The following is a 21,416-nucleotide window of genomic DNA, read 5'->3' on the forward strand; positions in this document are numbered from 1 at the left end:
CTCTGGCAAAAACTAGTAAAGTTATGGGCCCCTTGGAATATACCTAAAATAGACCTATCAGCTTTTTCCAAAATGGAGACCCCAAATCTTCATCTGCAATATTCTTGCCTCTAGGTTCATGATTAGTCAACAATTTGTTCGATTTTATACCTTTTATTTTTTATTTTCTTTCAGCTTTAAAGCTTAACTTCTTCAGCCACCAGGTTCCAGATGCTACCATGACGTCAACCTGACTTCCCTGGGCAGATGACCCCACCATGTGTCTTGGAGCCCTGCCTCCCCAGATCCCTGCCCCACTAGGAAAAGAGAGAGACAGACTGGAAGTATGGATTGACCTTCCAATATCCATGTTCAGCGGGGAAGCAATTACAGAAGCCAGACCTTCCACATTCTATACCTCATAATCATCCTGGGTCCATACTCCCAGAAGGATAAAGAACAGGGAAACTAAGCTATCAAGGGATGGGATAGGATACAGAATTCTGGTGGTGGGAATTGTACCCCTCTTATCCTATGATCTTGTCAACATTTCCATTTTTTTTTTTTGCCTCCAGGGTTATTGCTGGGGCTCAGTGCCTGTACCACGAATCCACTGCTCCTGGAGGCCATTTTTTCCCTTGTGTTACCCTGGCTGTTTTACCACTGTTGTATTATTATCATTGTTATTGATGTCGTTGTTGTTGGATAGGACAGAGAGAAATGGAGAGAGGAGGGGGAGAGAGCGGGAGAGAAAGACAGACACCTGCAGACCTGCTTCACTGCCTGTGAAGTGACCCCCCTGCAGATAGGGAGCCAGGGGATTGAACTGGTATCCTTCCGCCAGTCCTTGCGCTTTGTGCCACATGTGCTTAACCCACTGCGCTACTGCTGGACCCCCAACATTTCCATTTTATAAATAAAAATAAATTAAAAAACCCTTCATGCCTGAGGCTCTGAGGTCCCCTGTTCTATCCCCAGCCCTACCACAAGCTAGAGCTGAGCAGTGCTCTGGTCTTTTTTACTCTGTCTTTATCTATCTATCTTGAATATATAATACCATGTGGATCTCATCATGAGCAAAGCACAGGTCTCTTCAGTAGCTAATCTTTTAGAGGAAGTGTATATAAAAGTTGCATTAAAGAAAAAAGGTGAAGAACATAAAGATTTAAACTGATGGAAAAATACCAAAATGAGGCTGGGAGGCAGTATACCCAGTTAAGCGCATATAGTACTTTGTGCAAGGACCCAGGTTTGAAAACCACCCCCCCCTTTCCCACCTGCAGGGGGAATTTCACAAGTGGTGAAACAGGTCTGCAGGTGTCTTTCTTTCCTCCCCTTTTAATTTCCCTCTCTCTCTGTCCTGTCACCTAAAATGAGAAAAAAAAAAAAAAGGAAAGTACCAAAATGAGAGCAAGAAAATATAACTATGAGAAGAAGTACCTCCAATACTGGAATGGAATTTGGCAGTCTACTTAAAACATAAAATTTTAGAAATGTCCTTGATATTTAGTTATTGCAAAAAAAAAAATGCAGCTTCCTTTACAAAAACGATCCTAATTAAAAAAAATGCTTTTTATCATTCTAAAAAAAATCTTCATTAGCTTTCAAAAAAGTATGATCTCTCTTATTTCATTTTGAACGTGGGAAAATAAGGAGGAAGTAGAACAGAAAAATAGGAGAGCAGGAGGGAAGAAGTGTCTGACTCAGTCTCTCTACTGACCTCTCGAGAGAAATCAGACTGAAGAGAGCACCTTTAATATCTTCACCGGCTGAGGTGTCACAGCAGAAGCAGGACTAGTCAGTTTTTATCGACTTGGGAGGGTATGAGAAAACACCCAGTTGTGCTGAGGGAATAAGCAAGAGGAAACAGATCACATTTCAATAGCAAGCGCCATATGTTAACACATACATGCAGTACTCTTTTGTGTGACAGGTGTAGGTGGAGCTAACATCATTCCAGTGATGAACATCCAAGAAAAGCAGTTAAGACACGGAGCACAAGACATACCAGGCAAAGAGTGGATGAAGGCCCACACGTCGTCAACCGTCCATATGGATGGCTCAGTCTGTGCGACTGGCAGCAGGTCACTATTCTCGGGCATTTTCCTCAGTCTCACGTCCCGCAGCTCACGCTCTCGTTCCCGCTCATTCTGCCTGCGCAGCCGAGTTGTCATAGCGGATGGCACAGAGTCTTCATGAGAGACCAAGTCTTCTTCTGCAGATGGATAAGTAATTGGAAGCTGGAAAATGTAGTACAAGTAAAATACAGCATTGCACTTTTCCTTTGAGTTTCTGAAAAGGGTCATTGTACATTGAAGCAAGGTTTCTACAGACCTGCCTGAGGATATGTTCTCGTGCCACCCCATCAGGGCCACTTGGACGGCGTCCACGATGCCCGAGACTTTGATTATCTGGCTTTCGATTCCAGCGGCTAAGTGCAAACTTTTTAGAACAACTAACATTGTACCTAAGAAATTCAAGGAAACAAAACCAAAGCCTGATTGAAGTAACATACAGGACAGTCATTGTGACGTTTGATTATTACTTTAAAGAGCAATTCAGAAGTGACGTAGGGCCCAATTGACTGAGTGATGTTAATGGGTTACTTCAGAAAGTTAAACACATTGGTCAACGAATTTATTTTATGCTGACTAAATAAAGCAGCCTCTATGTATATTTTAAGATAGCTCTCCATATAATACTAGACACCAGTAACAAGGTATGTTTTCTCCTGATAACAGCATGATAATTGTGAGACTTTCTGTAAAATGCAGAGGATGAGAGATTTGATAATAGCAAAATTATTCCAGGTTCTAGAGGAAAAGGTTATACATTAACCAGCTATGTGAGGAGACACCACAGCAAAACTCTAGCACATACAGGGCCTCAGGCATGCAAGCTCTGTGCCTTCCTTGTGACCATGTATCAGAAATGTTACTGATAACTATTCCAGGTGTCAAAATTAATCTTCATATTTTATGAAATTACCAGGAGGAAGAAATAAGAAGTACCACGTGAGCAAACAGGCTGTATACCCCCTAAAATATAAGAAAAATGTGTCCTAACCCAGAAGGTGGCACAGGGGGTAGGTAGCGTGTTGGACCCTCAATCTCATGAAGTCCTGAGTTCTGTGTCCAGCGTCACATGTGCCAGAGTGATGCTCTGGTTCTCTCTCCCTTTCTCTCTCAGAAATTAATTTAAAAAAATGAAAAGTTTCCTGATGACCATTTTATTTTACCCTAAAATGGTTCAGTAAGAGTCTGTTATGTTTGTCATGTTCATCTCTGAGCTCAGTTCTATAGGGTTTTGGCTTCTAATCATATCAACTGTCAAAACTTCTTCTCCCACTGACTAAAGAATAGAGACCAACTTTACATTTGTTATCTAGTCCCCAAATAGATGTCCAAGACACTGCTCTTAGATATGAGGTAAACTATGATAATCTTCCCTGATCTACTCTATCCTCTCTCTGCTCATCTGCATTTCCTTATGTTAGGTCCCTAAACTTCTAGAGAAGTTTATCTTAAAGGCACAGCAATGGAACAGCTAACAACGACTAGAAGAATGAATAATGACAGTGTCAAATGCCCTGGAATATTTCTAAACAGTCCAGATACTCTAAGTCAGCATATGAATTACATAATTTGATTAGAGCTATCAATAACATGGAAAAATAAATGAATAACAGATTGACAAATGGGAAAACAACAAGCCTGTTTTGAAGTGAATTCCCTTATTTAACTTGAATCTAAGTATATTTCAAGGACAGCAGACTAATAAGCAAGAAACTCCATAGGAGTATAAAAGTAAGATCTCGGGGCCAGGTGATGGCGCACCTGGTTAAGCACACGCATTACAGTGCACAAGGACCCAGGTTCAAGCCCCTGGTCCCCACCTGCAGGGGGAAAGCTTCATGAGTGGTGAAGTAGGGCTGCAGGTGTCAATCTGTCTCTTTCCCTTTCTATCTCCCCCTCCCTTCTCAATTTCTCTCTGTCTCTATCTAATAAATAAATAAATAAATAAAAATGTTTTTAAAAAAAGATCTCTTCACTCTTTGAGAGAATAGTCACCTTTTTTTAATGAGAGAATAAAGTTAAAAAAAATGAACCTACACATATACTTCATGCTTAATTGTTAAAACCTTGACTAGAGAAAAAAATAAACACACACCTTGACTAGGATTGGTTATCAGAAAATAGGTTTCTTTTTTTCTATACATTTATTTTTAATTTTAAAATTTTATTAATTTTCCTGATAGACCAAAGCACTGTTCAATTCTGTCATGTGGCCTAATTTTGTTATTCATACTATTTACCTACTATACTGCAACTGAGGATACAGATATGAAAAGACAAGAGATTCTGTTACCTGATAATGCAGCAATGTGAGCAAAAGACTACACCTGCCCCATTTAGAAACCCAAAACAAACAGGGTATGGTTAAGAAAACAAAAACAAAAAACTTTTTAAAGTGAAACAATCAGGTGTATAAACAAACACTGTATTGCCACCATGAAGAATTGTAATCTATTCACAAGAGAAAGTCTTCGAATGTATTCTTAACACCGGGAGATTGCTTGCTTCTTCAATATTAGTGTATGCTGTAAAACTCATTGTAAATGTTATGAAGATGTAACCTTTTTTTTTCTTTTTTTTAAAACCAGAGCACTGCCCAGCTCTGGTTTTTGGTGGCTTGGTGGACTGAACTTGGGACTTTGAAGCCTCAGGCACGAGATCTCTTTGCATAGCCACTATGCTGTCTCCCCCTGTGAATATGTAATTTTCACAGGGCATAATTAATAAGTACCAAAGGAGCTTCAGTAGCCTATTCATATTCTTTCTCCATAATATAATAACTGTTCTTGACTACTGATTAAACCAGACAACTTTTTGTTAATTTTTTTATTATTATGGCTATTGGTTGTGTTTTAGGAAATTCAACAGATTAGAAATACCTTTTGGGGGGGGGCTGGGCAGTGACGCACCTGGTTAAGTGTACACACTACAGTGTGCAAGTACTCAGGTTCAAGGCCCCGTCCCCACCTACAGGGGGAAAGCTTGAGTGGTGAAGTAGAGCTGCAGGTGTCTCTTTGTATCACTATCTCTCCCTCCCCTCTCAATTTCTCTTGGTCTCTATCCAATGAAAAATATTAAAAAAAAAAAAAAAAGAAAAAGAGAAAAAGAAATACCTTTTGGCACATGACATAGTGCAGAATCGTTTTGACCGCAGAAATTCATTAGCATATCCCATCTTCCCACAAAATTCACACTTGAGCAATTCACTGTCCATTTCTTCTAATGTCTCTGAAAAGAAAACAAAGGAAAAAGAAAGAAAAAAAAAATCAAAAAGTTTAATTGTGGCCAGTTTTCTCTCAGTCTCTACTGTATCTGGATGCTATTAGTTCTTCCTATAGTCACTTCTACAAGGTCTCCCAAGACAATAATCACTACACAGGGTCTTTTTTTTCTTTACTGGGGGATTAATGTTTTACAGTTGACAGTAAATATAATAATGTGTACATGCATAACATTTCTCAATTTTCCATATAACAATGCAACCCTTACTAGGTCTTCTGTCATCCTGTCCCAGGACCTGTTTACACATTATAGTGCAAACCTGGGTTCAAGCCCCCAGTCCTCACATGCAGGAGGAAAGTTTCATAAACAGTGAAGCAGTTCTGCAGGTGTCTCTCTCTCTCTCTCTCCCTCTTTCTCCCCTTCCCTCTAAATTTCTCTTTGTCCCATCAAATAAATAAAGTTGAAAAAAATGTATCTACACACACTTTTTTAAAGGTTTGTTTTACTGAGAATAGAACATCTCTAAAATGTGCAAGTAACTTTATTAAGCACTGTGAAAAATGAAGATGAGTAAGATAGTCACTACTGTCAGGAGAAATACTATCTATAAACACTATGTGGGATATAAAACTTGGCAAGTGGTGCTCTGGAGGTATATAGAACAAAGAACATTTTAAATGGGGAAAATAAGGATGACTTCACAAGAGAAGGTAAAATTTTGATGGCTGACTTTAAAGGAACATGTCAAATACAACTACTAGACTAAAACCTCTTCTCTGTCTAATATGGTTGGGCACGTCTCTTAATAAGCCATGAGTAACATGAGATGCACTGTGAAGCTTCCTAATCCGTTTCCCACAGCTGTCCAATGTGTACACACAACGGGGCAGACTATACATACTTTTAAGCCCTGCATTTGCATTTGTACATTTCTTACAGATGGGGGCACAGGGACATAACCTCTGCATATTCATTTGTACTACTCTTCATCTCAAAGGAAATTCTCTCTCAGATAAAGTAGTATCGATAGCTTAAAGGCAATTATCCAGGAATTAAATGAAATTAAAGTCAGAACAAAATAAAAATGTAGGCATTGTTTGGATCTTTTAAAAAAATTATTTATTTATTCCCTTTTGTTGCCCCCCCCTTTTTTAAATTGTTATTGTAGTTATTATTGTTGTCATCGTTGTTGGATAGGACAGAGAGAAATGGAGAGAGGAGAGGAAGACAGAGAGGGGGATAGGAAGATAAGACACCTGCAGACCTGCTTCACTGCCTGTGAAGCAACTCCCTATAGGTGGGGAGCCGGGGCTCGAACCGGGATCCTCACGCCAGTCTTTGCGCTTTGTGCCACGTGCGCTTAACCCGCTGTGCTACCGCCCGACTCCCCGTTTGGATCTTGATATAATAGCTATACAACACTATTTTTTAAAAGTTGGGGAAATATGAATACAGACTAGTTAATGATAATTCTAAAGAACTGTTGTTAATATCATTATGTGTTATATAGTAGTTACATAAAAATGTATAATTTTGTGCAAAGAGATTCTCATGTCTGAGGCTCCAAAGTCCCAGGTTCAATCCCCCACACCATAAGCTAGAGTAGAGCAGTGCTCTGATTGAAAAATAATAATAAGGAATTCTTTGATATTAAAGATTTAGTCATATATATATACATATATATTTTTTAAACAAGGGTTTTTTTTAATGAATAAACTTATTTATTATTGGATAGAAACAGAGAGAAGTTGAGAAGAGATGGGAAATAGGAGGGGAGAGAGACAGAGAGACACCTGCAGCCCTGCTTCACCACTCGTGAAGCTGTCCTCCTTGCAGGTAGGGATCTGGGGCTTGAACCCCAGTCTTTCCACACTGTAATGTGAGCACATACCAGGTGCATCATCACCTGGCTCCCTTTAGTCATAGTCTTCTACCAGAACAAATGCTATTCACTTCTTGACTGAAAAGTACATTCCTAATACAAATGTACTAGCATTCTCTAATAATATGGAAAGTCGGGGGCCGGCGGTAGTGCAGTGGGTTAAGTGTACATGGTGCAAAGTTCAAGGACTGACATAAGGATCCTGGTTTGAGCCCCCGGCTCCCCACCTGCAGGGGGGTTGCTTCACAGGCGGTGAAGCAGGTCTGCAAGTGTTTATCTTTCTCTCCCCCTCTGTCTTCCCATCCTCTCTCAATTTCTCTCTGTCCTATCCAACAACAATGACAACAACAATAATAATAACAACAATTAAAAAAAAAAAACAAGGGCAACAAAAGGGAAAAAACAGCCTCCAGGAGCAGTGGATTCATAGTGCAGGCACCAAGCCCCAACAATAAACCTGGAGGCAAAAAAAAAAAAAAAAAAGAACATGGAAAATCTAAAACCAAATAACCCAGAGCAATAAATCTTTAAGCAAATTCAGTGAAACAATAATTTGTTCCTTAAGTCTGTTTTTGAAAAGACAGAGAATGGTTGTCTAGATGTTAAATGTGAATACATAAATACAGATTCTGTAGAATCTGTGTAGAATGAAAATTCATGTCCTGCTTCAAGCAGTGAAAGTCTAAATCAGATTCAAGGACATAGTTGTATGTAGAATCCACAAACCTTCTGCAATCATATCTTCCATCTCTGTGTCAGATGAGTTATCGGCATGCTTTGTATTATTCTGTAGCTCTGGCTGGACACACACAGAATTTATCACCTGATTATCCAAAAGGGGTCTTTTTTTTACAGGCTGTTCAGTAAGCAAAGATGAACGACTCACCTGTAAAAGACAGAAAGGATAACATGAGATACTTGTTATATATATATATATGTATATGTATATATACATATACATATATATATATATATTTAAAAAACCTACAGAAATAGCTATTATAACTCAAAAAAAATTCTGGAAATGAATAGTTTCAGTGATAATCTACCTGTTCAATTGACGATTCACAAGCAGTGAAGTAGTACTGCAAAAGTCTCTTTCTCTCTCTTTATAGCTCCCTTCCCTCTGGATTTCTGTCTCTATTCAATACATAGTAAATATATATATATATATATATATATATATATATATATATATATATATATATTTTTTTTTTTTTTTTAAAAGAAATGAGTGGAGAACAACTGCTGGTGGTTTCACTCATATGTGGAATATAGACTAAAATAAATGAACTTGCCACTAAGGAAAAAAAAAAAAGAAAAAAAAAGGTAACCAGACTGCTACCTATACAGTGTGAGATCTAATATGGGGTGTGTGTGTGTGGGGGGGAAGGCACAACTTAATGACATACATTACCATGTGTGGGCAGATTAGAATTCTTACAGAAGATCCAACTTTAACACACAATAAACTAAAAACAAACCAACAACCACAACTATTCATGAACCCCAAAAGATACTACGATCAATAGACCTTCAAGATAAATTCTTTTTTGATACTTATCTATGATTTTTTTCTCTAGGGAAAATGTCCATCTCTAGAGATTAGCAAATAAATTATGCACGCTAGCCTCAGACAGTAAGAAAGAACTTTAGTGATAGAGATAACACCTCCACTTTTTTTTTTTTGCCTCAAGGGTCATTTCTGGGGCTTGGTGCCCCCACCACGAATCCAATGCTCCTGCAGGCTATTTTATTTTTTTCCTTTTGCTGCCCTTGTTGTTTAAGGTTGTTGTGGTTATTATTATTGCTGTTGTAGTTGATGTCGTTATTAGATAGGACAGAGAGAAATGGAGAGAGGAGGGGAAGACAGAGAGGGGGAGAGAAGATAGACACCTGCAGACCTGCTTCACCGCTTGCAAAGCGACCCTCCTGGAGGTGGGGAGCCGGGGACTCGAACTGGGATCCTTACACTGGTCCTTGCGCTTTGTGCCACATGCGCTTAACCCGCTGTGCTACCACCCTAGCCCCAACACCTCCATTTTTAAGGTGAATATTTTAAAACCTGACTGAAGGCTGGCACTTAAGAAGAATGAGAAAATATATTTGTTAATTGTAAACTATCATCTGGGTAATTTCAGAAGTATTAGATTATTGGGAAGTTTTGGAACCACATGGTTCCACAGTACAACATTTTGATTAGAGAACAACAGACTAAATTTTAAAATAATGCCTTATAAAATTCAAAAAAATATATACATATACAAATTTACTTGCTACTTACAGGAAATGGCTCCAACCCCTCCTGAATCACAAAGCCTTCAATAACATGGGTCAAGATTTGTGGTTTCACAATAGCCTGTGGAGGTTTGTTTTCTAGATTGGAAAGGCTATTCGACAGAGATGTGCTATTACTCCTCGTGGCAGCTGCTGGAAGTAACAGTGGAGGTGGAGGTAAAGAAACATGTGAAGGATCTGATGGAGACTTAATCACTGAAGCACTGACAGATGCCACAGCAGGTAATTCCACTTGCTCTGAGGGGGGAAAAGTTATTTTTAATCGTTAGCATTCTATCCAAACAAAGCACTACTCAGCTCTGGCTTAAGGTGGTGCAGGGGACTGAAACTGGGACTTTGGAGCCTCAGACATGAGAGTGTCTTTGCATAACCATTATGTTATCTCTCCAGCCCATGTAAGAGAATTTAGAAAATAAACACTAAGAGCAGTAGTAGCAAGTCAGGGAAAGAGCATATTGGATCTGCAAACAAACTTTCATGCCTGAGGTTCCCAGGTCCCACGTTCAATCCCAGTACCACCAGAAGCTAGAGGTAGAGCTGAGCACAAAAATAAATAAATAAAATAAACAGTAGCTAAAACTTGGTGCTAAACAGAAGCAAAACAAATAAAAAACCCCTACAGTTTGAGGTTGTTAGCTCACCCAGTACAGCCATATTACCTACCATGCATGAAGACCAACGTTCAAGTCCTGGGTCCCTACCTACAGGAAGAAGCTTAATGTTCGGCCTACCAGTGCTGCAGGTGTCTCCCTTCTCTGACTCTCTCTGACTCTCTCTCTCTCTCTCTCTCTCTTTCACTCTCTATTAAAAAATGTCTGTTGAGAATCATGGAGTTACGTTTAGCAACAGCTCTGTTGGAAAAAAAGGGGGGACTGAGAATTATGCAAAAAAGATTTTCTTGCCTGAAGCTATCAGTCAGATCTGAACAAGGTTCTGGTAAAAACAAAACAAAACAAAAAAAAAACAACAAGCAAGCACAATAAAATAAAAAAATAGTAAACAATAAGAATTAAAAAAGGAGAAAGAAATAAAAGAAATATTCAATACAAAGCTACATTATATTTTGTCAGAAAATAATATTTGGTACATGTCCTAATTAATTTTTAGATCAATCTCACATGGTCCTATGTTTTGTTAGAAAGGGTTATAAGTTAACTTTCTGAAGAAACTAGTATCCATTACTCGTCTTTTTTTTTTTTGGTTAAATCTGGTAGGAAAGAGAAATATTATAGTTAGCAACCAGGAGGTGGCGCACCTGCTTATATGCGCGCGCGCGCACACACACACACACACTCTCTCTCTCTCTCTCTCTCTCTCCCCCCCCCCCCCCTCTCTCTCTCTCCAATGTACAAGGACCTAGATTCAAACCTCCAGTCCCCACCTGCAGGGGGAAAGAAAGTTTCACTAGTGGCGGTGAAGCAGGGCTGAAGGTGTCTGTCTCTCTGTCTCTCTCACTCTCTATCTCCCCGACCCCTCTCAATTTTTCTATGTCCTATCAAGTGTGTGTGTGTGTGTATATGTTACAGTTGTGATTTTTTTTTTAACCATTAAAATTTTTCTAAAAATCACTCTTAGCTCATGGGCTTTACAAGAACAGGTAATAGAAATATCTAAACTGCTGACCATAGATTACCAACCCCCAGTCTAAATAAAATGACCATAAAAACATGTTAATGCAGATGGCAAAACAGCTCACCTGGATAGTGAACCCACTTCGTCAAGCACTCGATCCAGGTTTGAACCTAGCTCCCTCCCATCACAAAGAAGTTTGAGTACTCTGATCTCTCTTTCTGGTCCACCCCCCCCCCCCCAAATCAGGCTGAATACAGTGAAGCCCTAACTACAATAGCAACAACAAATTGTTAATGTCTAATATGAACTGTCTTTTTAGAACTTAGACATAGGAATGGTGGTATTAATGTTAAAGTACTGGAGGGACTCAGTAACTTACTGTGAGAGAGGAGCATATAGCTGACTTTCTGGAAGTCAGAAGTAACACTGAGATACTAAGAATCTGAAAGTTTAAGTTCAAGAACTCTCATATGCATTTCTCTAACAAGAATGAATGAGGCTGAATTTAAGTAAATATGGGAAAGACTCAGTTTGAATCATAAGCAATTATGAAAACTGATAATGACTACTTAGACTGCTTTGTAACTTGGAGAGAGCATACTAGAAACCATATGAGAAAACTCGATTATGATTTTATAAAAAAATTGTTTGTTTACTAACAAGTGAGAGAGAGGACACTAGGGATGAGACTCAGGAACTCATGCTTGAAAATTCATGCTCTACCAACAGGTCACCTCCCCAGATGCATGATTTGTTCTGGTATTTATTTTAAAGCTAGTTTTTTTTTTTAAAACTTGAGACAAGATTCTAAATGGATATATGAAATACATCTGTATGGTTAAGCGCAGGTGGCGCAAAGCGCAAGGACCTGTGTAAGATCCTGGTTTGAGTCTCTGGCTCCCCACCTGCAGGGGAGTCACTTCACAGGCAGTGAAGCAGGTCTGCAGTTGTCTACCTTTCTCTCTTCCTCTCTGTCTTCCCTTCCTCTCTCCATTTCTCTCTGTCCTATCCAACAATGACATCAATAACAACAAAATTAATAACTATAACAATAAAACAATGAGGGCAACAAAAGGGAATAAATATTTTTTAAAAACTTTTTAAAAAAATACATCTGTACAAACCACTAAAATCACAAGTCTAAAGTATGTTTTCATTTTCATCAACTATCTGTTCTTCATCAAAGAAAAATGATGAATTGGAGCAAAACATAGAACCTTCATTTAAAGCCATCATCAGTGTTCCAATTACTAACATTTATCTAACAGAAAATTCCCCAAGGTGAGGTCTTCCCTTACCTAATAAAGGATGGTCAGAAGTCAGATCTTCTCCCCTGCCCACAGTTATGGCTGCAGGGGACAGGGTTGGGGGCGGTGGGGTTCTGTCCATGCGGACACACTCATCTGACTCTTCTGGCATTTCTTCCTCACACACATCTTCCACTTGATAGACCTGCCAACAAAAAATCACACTGCCTTAAAGTGTTTCCACAAATACATTTAATGAAGAGATTTTCATTTTAAAGCGTAACTTCTAGAGACTTTAAGTTAAAAAACAAAATAAACAAACAAAAACAAAAAAAAGGTAAAATGACTCTGGTGGTAGAAAGGGAAACTCTATACCCTCACCTACTTCCTATTTCACTTCCCTCAATCACTCTAAGCTCAACCATGTCAGATAAAGTAAGGACTACAAAAGCTGGGTAAAGGCAAGAGACAGGCACTCTAATGAAGGCCCTTTTGGTCACTACCTGGCCACCCCATCATCTGGGGCCCTAGTCAGGGAATCCTGGGATTCTCACATAGATATGATGGGCCTAGACTCCCCTCTCCATCAAGGAACAACATCATAACCCTCCTGTGGGCCTCTACAGGATCTTGCCCTCAATGCAGCAGACCATAGTAGAGATGCCCTACTCTCCGAAGGGAGGCTGGGCCAACACACCCTGCTATTTGAGGAAGACTGGTCCTGAAATGAGTTCAGTCTAGAATGTTCCTAGGCATAACCACAGAATGTTAGCTCAGACTGTGAGCTCAGACAAAACGTGTCCTAGAACCCCAACTCCCCAGAGCCCTACCCAACTAAGGAAAGATGGAAACAGGCTGGGGGTATGGATCGACCTCCCAACATCCATGTCCAGCAAAGAAGCAATTACAGAAGCCAGACCTTCCACCTTCTGCTCCTTATAAAGATCTTTGGTCCATACTCCCAGCGGGATAAAGACTAGGGAAGCTTCCAATGGAGCGGATAGGCTACAGAACTCTGGTGGTGGGAACTGTTATGAAATTGTGCCCCTCTTATCCCATAATCTTGTCAATCATCATTAAATCACTAATAAAAAAAGTAAACTCTAAAATTGTTCACATGAATATTGAATACTTGGTAGTGTTTCACTAAAAGCAAATAGTGGATCTGTAGCTAGGCTTTAAATCACTGAAGTTTGCAAAAAGGTCAAGATACATTTAAAACTTTGAGGATGTTTTAAAATGCTTCCATTTACACACTGAAATAATTGTTTTGGGAATATACTAATGGTTCTTTTAACTTATAATCAATATAAATAAAAATAGCATTAATATTTTTCATAAATATATTTAAAAAGAAACCAATCACAGCATGGTTCTTAACCTTCCAATTTAGTCAAATATCTAATACATTTTTTATAAACACCAGGTAAATAAAAAAATATATGATTTGGGGGGCCAGGCAGGGGCACACTGGTTAAGTGCTCACATTACAGTGTGCAAGGACCCAGGTTCAAGCCCCTGGTCCTGGTCCAGGAGGTGGAGCAGTGGATAAAGCATCGGACTCTCAAGCCCCTGGTCCCCACCTGCAGGGGGAAAGCTTCACAAATGGTGAAGCAGGGCTGCAGGTGTCTTTCTGCCTCTCTTCCTTTCTATCTCCCTTTCCCCTTTCAATTTCTCTGTCTCTCTCTATCCAACAATCAATCAATCAATAAGACCTTAACATACATACATACATACCACCCTAAGATATAGGACAAATTATGTCTAGTTTATTAATGATGTTCCATCCTTATGTCTTTAACTACTTTAGCTAGTGGGAAAGGTATACTTACAGATACAGACTTAAAATATATGATTCTAAACAGACATATGAAATATACCTATCTGTACACACCACTAAAATCATAGTCTAAAGTACGTTACGTTTTCCATTTGGGTGGTTACTCATCAATTATCTGTGCTTTGTCAAAAAATTTTGAGTTCTTAGAAACTGTAATAAAACCAACCTATTTTCATTGAACTCAAGCCTGAATTTATATACTCATAGAGGTTGACAGATATTTTAATCTGTAATTGTTAATTTAAGCATTATATTTGAAAGAAAGGTGATTTTTAAAAATGTCAAAACAATCTATCTTTATGCACAAAAAGTATTACTTATGTATACAAAGTTGTGAGTGTAAGGGTTACCTACACAAATATTTTAAATATTTGAGTACCTGGTAAATATTTTATTATTATTAAAAAAATTTTTTTTTAAACTTATTTATTTATTTCCTTTTGTTGCCCTTGTTGTTTTATTGTTGTTGTTATTGATGCTGTTGTTGGATAGGACAGAGAGAAATGGAGAAAGGAGGGGAAGACAGAGAAGGGGAGAGAAAGATAGACACCTGCAGACCTGCTTCACCACCTGTGAAGCGACTCCCCTGCAGGTGGGGAGCCGGGGTCTAAAACCGGGATTTTTAAGCCAGTCCTTGCACTTCGCACCACCTGTGCTTAACCCGCTGTGCTACAGCCCGACTCCCCCTGGTAAGTATTTTTAATAAACGCTAAAACTGTCTCTCTGTCTCTCTCTTTACATATATATACATATATATACACACATTTTTAAATAATAAAGAAACAACTTAAAAATGTTTTTATTATCTTTATTTATTTATTGGATTTAGAGACAGCCAGAAGTCGAGAGGGAAGAGAGTGAGAGAGAGGAAGAAAGGCAGACACCTGCAGCACTGCTTTACCACTGGCAAAGCTTTCCCCTGCAGGTGGGGCCTGGGGGATCGAACATGTGCACTCTAACAGGTGTGCTACCATCCAGCCCTTCCCTCACCCCAAAAAACCTGAGTGCATGTATTTTTTAGTCAAACTATTGGGAAAAGTTTGGTGATATATAGAATTAACTGGTGATATATAGAATTAATTAGACATAAAAAATATCAAGATTTTGGGTTGGCAGGGTAACTCATTTGGATAATGTGCTTGCTTTGTCATGGGTATGATGCAAGTGTAAGCCTGTCTTGCACCATACTTAAGGAACATTAGATACTATAGTATCTGTCCCTCTTTCTCTTTGTATCTGTCTCTGTCTTTCCATCTGAAAAGGTCAGCCTGGAGAGGTGAATCAGATTTCTAAAACCACAAAACATGTGCTATCAAAGAAATGGGCCAAATAGTGACAGAGTTCAAATTTTCTTTTTTTTCTGGGGAGTCGGGCAGTAGCGCAGTGAGTTAAGCGCACATGGCGCAAAGTGCAAGGACCAGCATTAAGGATCCTGGTTCAAGCCTTGGCCCCCCACCTGCAGGGGAGTCACTTCACAAGCGGTGAAGCAGGTCTTCAGGTGTCTGTCTTTCTCTCCCTCTCTCTCTGTCTTCCCCATCTGTCTCCCTTTCTCTCTATCCTATCCAACAACAACAACATTAATAACAACAATAATAACTACAAGGGCATCAAAAGGGAATAAATAAATATTTTAAAAAATTGAAAAAATTTTTTTCTAGACTTTTTTTTAAAAAAGATTATTTATTTATTAGAAAGGTAGGAGGAGAAAGAACCAGACATCATCCTGGTACATGTGCTGCCGGGGACTGAACTCAAGACCTCATGCTTCACAGTTCAATGCTTTATCCACTGTACCACTTCACTTTCCAAGTCTCTGTTAAGAATATATTTACTGGCTGGGAGTATAGCTTGGCCTGCCAATGCCCATGGTCAGTGGGGACGCAGTTACAGAAGCCACACCTTCTACCTTCTGCACCCCATAATGACCCTGGGTCCATATTCCCAGAGGGATAAAGAATAGAGAAGCTATCGAGAGAGGGGATTGGATATGGAATTTTGGTGGTGAGAATTGTGTGTAAATGTACCACTCTTATCCTACAGTCTTGTCAATATTTCTGTTCTAGAAATAAAATTTAATAAAATAAAATGAAGGAAAAAATATACCAAAAAAAAAAAAAAAGAATATATTTACTTAGCCTTTAAAAAAACTTTGAGGGCGTCAGGCTGTAGATGCAGTGGGCTAAGCGCATGTGGCATAAAGTGCAAGGACCAGCATAAGGATCTTGGTTTAAGCCTGACTCCCCACCTGCAGGGAAGTCACTTCACAAGTGGTGAAGCAGGTTTGCAGGTGTCTTTCTATCCCTCTCTCTGTCTTCCCTTCTCTCTCCATTTCTCTCTGTCTTACCCAACCATGACAGCAACAATAATAACTACAACAATAAAACATCAAGGGTAACAAAAGGGAATAAATAAATATTAAAAAAAATTTAAAACTTTGAAATCTTACAGGTACAATTTTACATCAAACATAATGACCAGAACTATGATCTCAATCAGCTACTACATTTATGAGCTAATTGCTCAGAACCTTGCCATTGAAAATCTGTTTCACCAAAAGAAACCCCTTCTCTTTTCTGTGGATCCTTAGAAGTAAAAATAGTTACTAATAGGGCCAGGCAGGTGGCATACTTGGTCAAGCACACACATTACACTGCACAAGGACCCAGGTTCAAGGCCCTGGTCCCCACCTGCAGGGTGAAAGCTTCATGAGTGGTAAAGCAGGGCTGCAATCATCTGTCTATTTTTTTCCCTATATCCCCCTCCCCTCTCAATCTCTCCCTCTCTCTCTCTCCAATAATAAATAAATAATATATGCCTATTTAAAAAATAGTTGTTAGTTATTGTGTAGTGCAACAACAGTTGCTAGTGTCTATTCAGGACAACTGTTTAAATGATAATTGTGTTCAACTCAAGGAAAGTTGTCCCAATATCCCAGACATTGTGGTAGGAGTAGGCACTAATGTGGTTTGGGAGCATGATGAGAATACTGACGTAATTATAGAAGTATGCTTTTATCAATTAGCTTGATAGTATCTATATCATTCCTTTATAAAATATCACCCCCCCATCATTATCTTCTCTTAGATTGCTGAAACTCTTTAACATTAATGCTGTCTGAAGTTTTTCAAATATCTACTGTAGGACCTTTTAAGCAATAAAAGTTCGATCATGTATAGAAGTGACTTTTTTGTATTTCATTTTAGCGAGACAGTGACAAGAGACCAGCACACTAAACAACTCTGGTTGTGGTTGTGCTGGGGACTGAACCTGGGACCATAGTGCCTCAGGCATAACCATTATACCATCTCCCCAGCTCAGAATTCTGACTTTTTATTATTATTATTTTTTGCCTCCAGGGTCACCACTGCCTACATTATGAATCCACTGCTCCTGGGGGGCATTTTTCACTTTTTTGTTGTCCTTGTTATTGTTGTTACTGCTGTTGCTGGATAGGACAGAGAGAAATTGAGAAAGGAGAGGAAGACAGAGAGGGGGAAAGATAGACACCTATAGACCTGCTTCATCACTTATGAAATGAACCTCCTGCAGGTGGGGAATCAGGGGCTCGAACTGGGGATCCTTATGCTGGTCCTTGCACTTTGCCATGTGCACTTAACCCGCTGTACTACCAGCCCCCAGAATTCTGACTTTTAAGAAATAATTACAAGGGCAAGGGAGATAGCATAATAGTTGTGCAAAAAAAAAAAAAAGCTTTTTATGCCTGAGGCAATAAAGATGCTAGTTTAATCCCCTCATTATCCCCATAAACAAAAGTTGAGCAATACTGATTAAAATAATAATAATAATTATTATTATTATTATTAAGAAACTCACTACAGAAGCCCAGAGACTGAAGGTTTAAATCCTCAGAACCACCATTAAACAAAACCTAATACAGCTCAGGGGAAAAAAACCAAAAAAACCCTTCCTTCTCGAAAGTGCTCATAAAAAAAATAATTTGAGTTTTTAAAGAATAAAACAGTAATTTTTAAATGATCCATTGGAGAATATTGTAAAATACATTTTATTTGTTTTTTTCTTATATATTTTTTAAAAAAACATTAAAAAATTTATTACCTTTATTTACTAGATAAGAGATACCCAGATATCAAGAGGGAAGGGGGAGAGAGAGAGGAAGAGAGACAGAGGGACACCTGCAGCTCTGCTTCACCACTTGTGAAGATTTCCCCCTGCAGGTGGGGACTGGGGGCTTGAACCCGGGTCCTTTGAGCATTGTAACATATGCACTCAACTAGGTACACCACCACCTGGCCCCCTCATTTTATTCTTTATAGCTTATACTAACTAGTCAAGATGTTCTTCCAAATTTCCATGTAAAGGCAAAACAAGTTAGTAAAGTAAAAGTAGGAAAAAAAAAAAACATCTGGTCCTATCAAAATTAAAAAGTCTAAGTGCAACAGCTAAAATACTAAATAAAATGAAGTGGGGGATTTGCTCACATGGCCACTAGGACCCGTACATCACAAATTGTTTTGTTCATAACTACAACTATTCTAAGACTAGTAATGACGGCCAATGACAAGTTCCATCTGTCTCCTTTTCCTAAGTAAATTGAAGGATACTCGTTAGTTCTGTATTATCAGTACCCACTACATTTTACTTGACATACTCAAAATGTCAATGAACAAATTAATTCATCTATACCTTTTTTAAAAAAAGGGCTGATTTTACTTTGATAACTTACCCTCCTTACAAATTTTCATGTCTCTAGAAGTGAAAACTTCTGTCTTTAAACATCTGACAAACAGGAAAGTGCAATTCATGAAGGAATGTGTTTTGATTAAAAATAGATCTGATCAAAGTCATAAAAAATGCAACAATTTAATAATATCCTATTGTATTCAAAGGTAAAAGGAAACATGGAAACCTTGATAGTAAGTTTGACCCATGGTAAAAAATCTTTACTGCTGATAAAGACTTTTTTTTTCCTGAAGATTTATTTATTTACTAGGTGGGGAGGGAGAGAGCCAAGAGCATCACTCTGGCACATGCAATGCTGGAGACAGAACTCTGGACTTCATGCTTGAGAGTTCAATGCTATGCACCTCTTGGGCTGGATAAACATATTTTCATGAAAACAAAAACTGAGATAACAATTTTTAAGCGAGATGGGAAGGACGTAAAAAAGTAAGGCCTCAAATATGTCTTTGATATTTCTACCCCAAATATACTACTTCAAAGGCTCCCTAAGAGAAACAATCAGGAAAACTTATACAAAGAAATTTTTATTTTTACTTGTTAAGGCAATTCAGCTGACAGGAAAATGAGTGAAGCAGGTAATGAGTAAGTCTTATGTGCACAAAGCCCCAGATTCAATCCCCAGCACCATATATGTGAGCGCAGTGCTTTCGGCTCTTTAAATAATATTCTTTTTTCCTTCCTCTTCTTTTTTACCAGAACACTTGTCAACTCTGGCTAATGGTGGTGTGGGGGGTTGAACTTGGCACCTTGAAGACTCAGGCATAAAAGCTTTTGTGTAGGGGGTGGGGTGGTGGCACACCTGGTTGAGTGCATGTATTACAATGCACAAGGACCCAGGTTCAAACCCCTGGTCCCCACCTGCAGGGAGAAAGCTTTGCGAGTGGTGAAGCAGTGCTGCAGGTGTTTCTCTGTCTATCTCCCTCTCTATCCCCCCCTCCCCTCTTGATTTCTGGCTATCTCTATCCAATAAATAAAATTAAAAAATTTAAAAAAGTTTCTGTGTAACTATTATGCTATCTCCCACACCCATTTTGTTTATTTGTTTTAATTTTAAGCAATTCAATCAACTAGAAACTGAGGATATACATTTAAATTTGATTTATTAAAAATGCTATAAACTTCAAAACTTGTGTTAATATATTAAAATAATTATACAATTTTTATAATATATTAAAAGAAAATATAGTGAATGACAAAATGATTTCTAGCTGTCAACTGTTTTGGCCAAGTTGTATAATCAAAATGGTTAAGATAACTAGGGGGATAACTCAGCAGGGAAAGTAAAGGGCTTGGATGTGTGGAGCCGAGTTCAATTCCTGGCATCACCTATGTGCTCTGTTATCTGTGTTTGTCTGTTTCTCTCTGTGCTGCTTATAAAATAAAAAATACAGTTTTCGAAGTGTTAGTAGGAAATGTAATTCAATCTCTATTAAGATCAGCAAGAACAACAACAAAAAAATTTATATCTGCATCCTGAACACTTCTTCTTCTTCTAGCGTTTGCCATCCTGAACACTAAAGTGTTTCTAATGAAGGGAATGACTTTAAAATTCCTTTCTTTTCTATGTTAATGGTTATTTTGGTCTTTAAATGGTAAAATCTCTTCGGAGAGTTATATACAAACTGATCAATCATGTTTTTTTTACTAGAGTCCTGCTCAGTTCTGGCTGGTGGTGGTGCTGGGGGTTGAACTTGAAACTCCAGAGCCTTAAGCAAGAAGTTTTGTGTTTTTTTTTCCCCCCACAACCACTATGCTATCTCCTCATGAATATGATCACTCTGACTAAGCAATTGGAGCCCATATTAAAATCTGCTTTGTAAATTTTAAGTCCTTTAGAAAATATTTATTTTTTTTTTCTTTTAGTATGTATTCTTTGACAGAGGCCAGAGGTCCTGCTCCAGCATATACAGTGCTAGGGATCGAGCGCCCACGACCCCACTCAGACCAAAGCCTGCACTCTGAGCCACCCCACCCCTCCAGCCTCCAGAAAAATATTTTTAAGATATTTGTTCTTTTTAGTTAACATGCATCATTCCTAGCAGTTTATTCTAACAAATTTCAGCACAATCTCAATTATTCAAAACTTTTCCTCCTCCATTGGTTTTAGTCCTCAAAATTAATTTCACCCACTGAGATATTTTTGGCTTTAAATGAGAAATATGTTAAGCATTTATTTTACCTTGTAAGATATTAAAAATAAAACAGAAGCCTAGTAATTTAAAAAGATAATCTAATCTACAAGTTAATTTTTCTCAAAGTTGGGCTCTTCCCAAGAATGTTACAAAATTTAAATCATATAATTCAATTGTATTCAAAAAGTGACATCATCCAAGCCACCTTGAAACAAAAGCCCCCTGAAAAGCCCCAGCATTGCCGGAATCATACAACCAAAAAAGGTCAGCTAGATAAACCAAACGTTTCAGAACATACAAGCCAACAGAAGGGATCTATAAAGGATAATCACCTTAAGAGAAAAAACTTTGTGCAGATGACACTGGTTCAAATGCATTCCCTTGGGGAAAAAAAATCAACTCTGTAAAGATAGCAGATGGATTTGTTTAAATAGTAATAAAATTAAC

The 21,416-nt window shown here is 38.4% G+C and overlaps 1 protein-coding gene across 8 annotated transcripts in view; it reads right to left on the reverse strand.

Moving 5' to 3' along the window:
- Positions 1-21,416, reverse strand: part of PHC3 (polyhomeotic homolog 3) — an 85,619-nt gene that overhangs the window by 15,480 nt on the left and 48,723 nt on the right. For 4 of the 8 annotated variants that reach the window (XM_060171941.1, XM_060171940.1, XM_060171938.1 and 1 more), the window contains 7 exons: positions 21,302-21,349; positions 12,327-12,480; positions 9,443-9,693; positions 7,885-8,044; positions 5,168-5,282; positions 2,314-2,446; positions 1,988-2,219 (listed from right to left, as the gene is read on the reverse strand). In XM_060171941.1, coding sequence (XP_060027924.1) covers positions 1,988-2,219; positions 2,314-2,446; positions 5,168-5,282; positions 7,885-8,044; positions 9,443-9,693; positions 12,327-12,480; positions 21,302-21,349 — 1,093 coding nt within the window. Of the gene's footprint in view, positions 1-1,699; positions 1,824-1,987; positions 2,220-2,313; positions 2,447-5,167; positions 5,283-7,884; positions 8,045-9,442; positions 9,694-12,326; positions 12,481-21,301; positions 21,350-21,416 lie in introns of those variants that run through there. The other 4 variants (XR_009544730.1, XM_060171942.1, XM_007522939.2 and 1 more) reach the window with 4 other exon arrangements.

This window comes from Erinaceus europaeus, chromosome 14 (assembly GCF_950295315.1).
Source record: "Erinaceus europaeus chromosome 14, mEriEur2.1, whole genome shotgun sequence".
Classification (NCBI taxonomy): Eukaryota; Metazoa; Chordata; class Mammalia; order Eulipotyphla; family Erinaceidae; genus Erinaceus; species Erinaceus europaeus.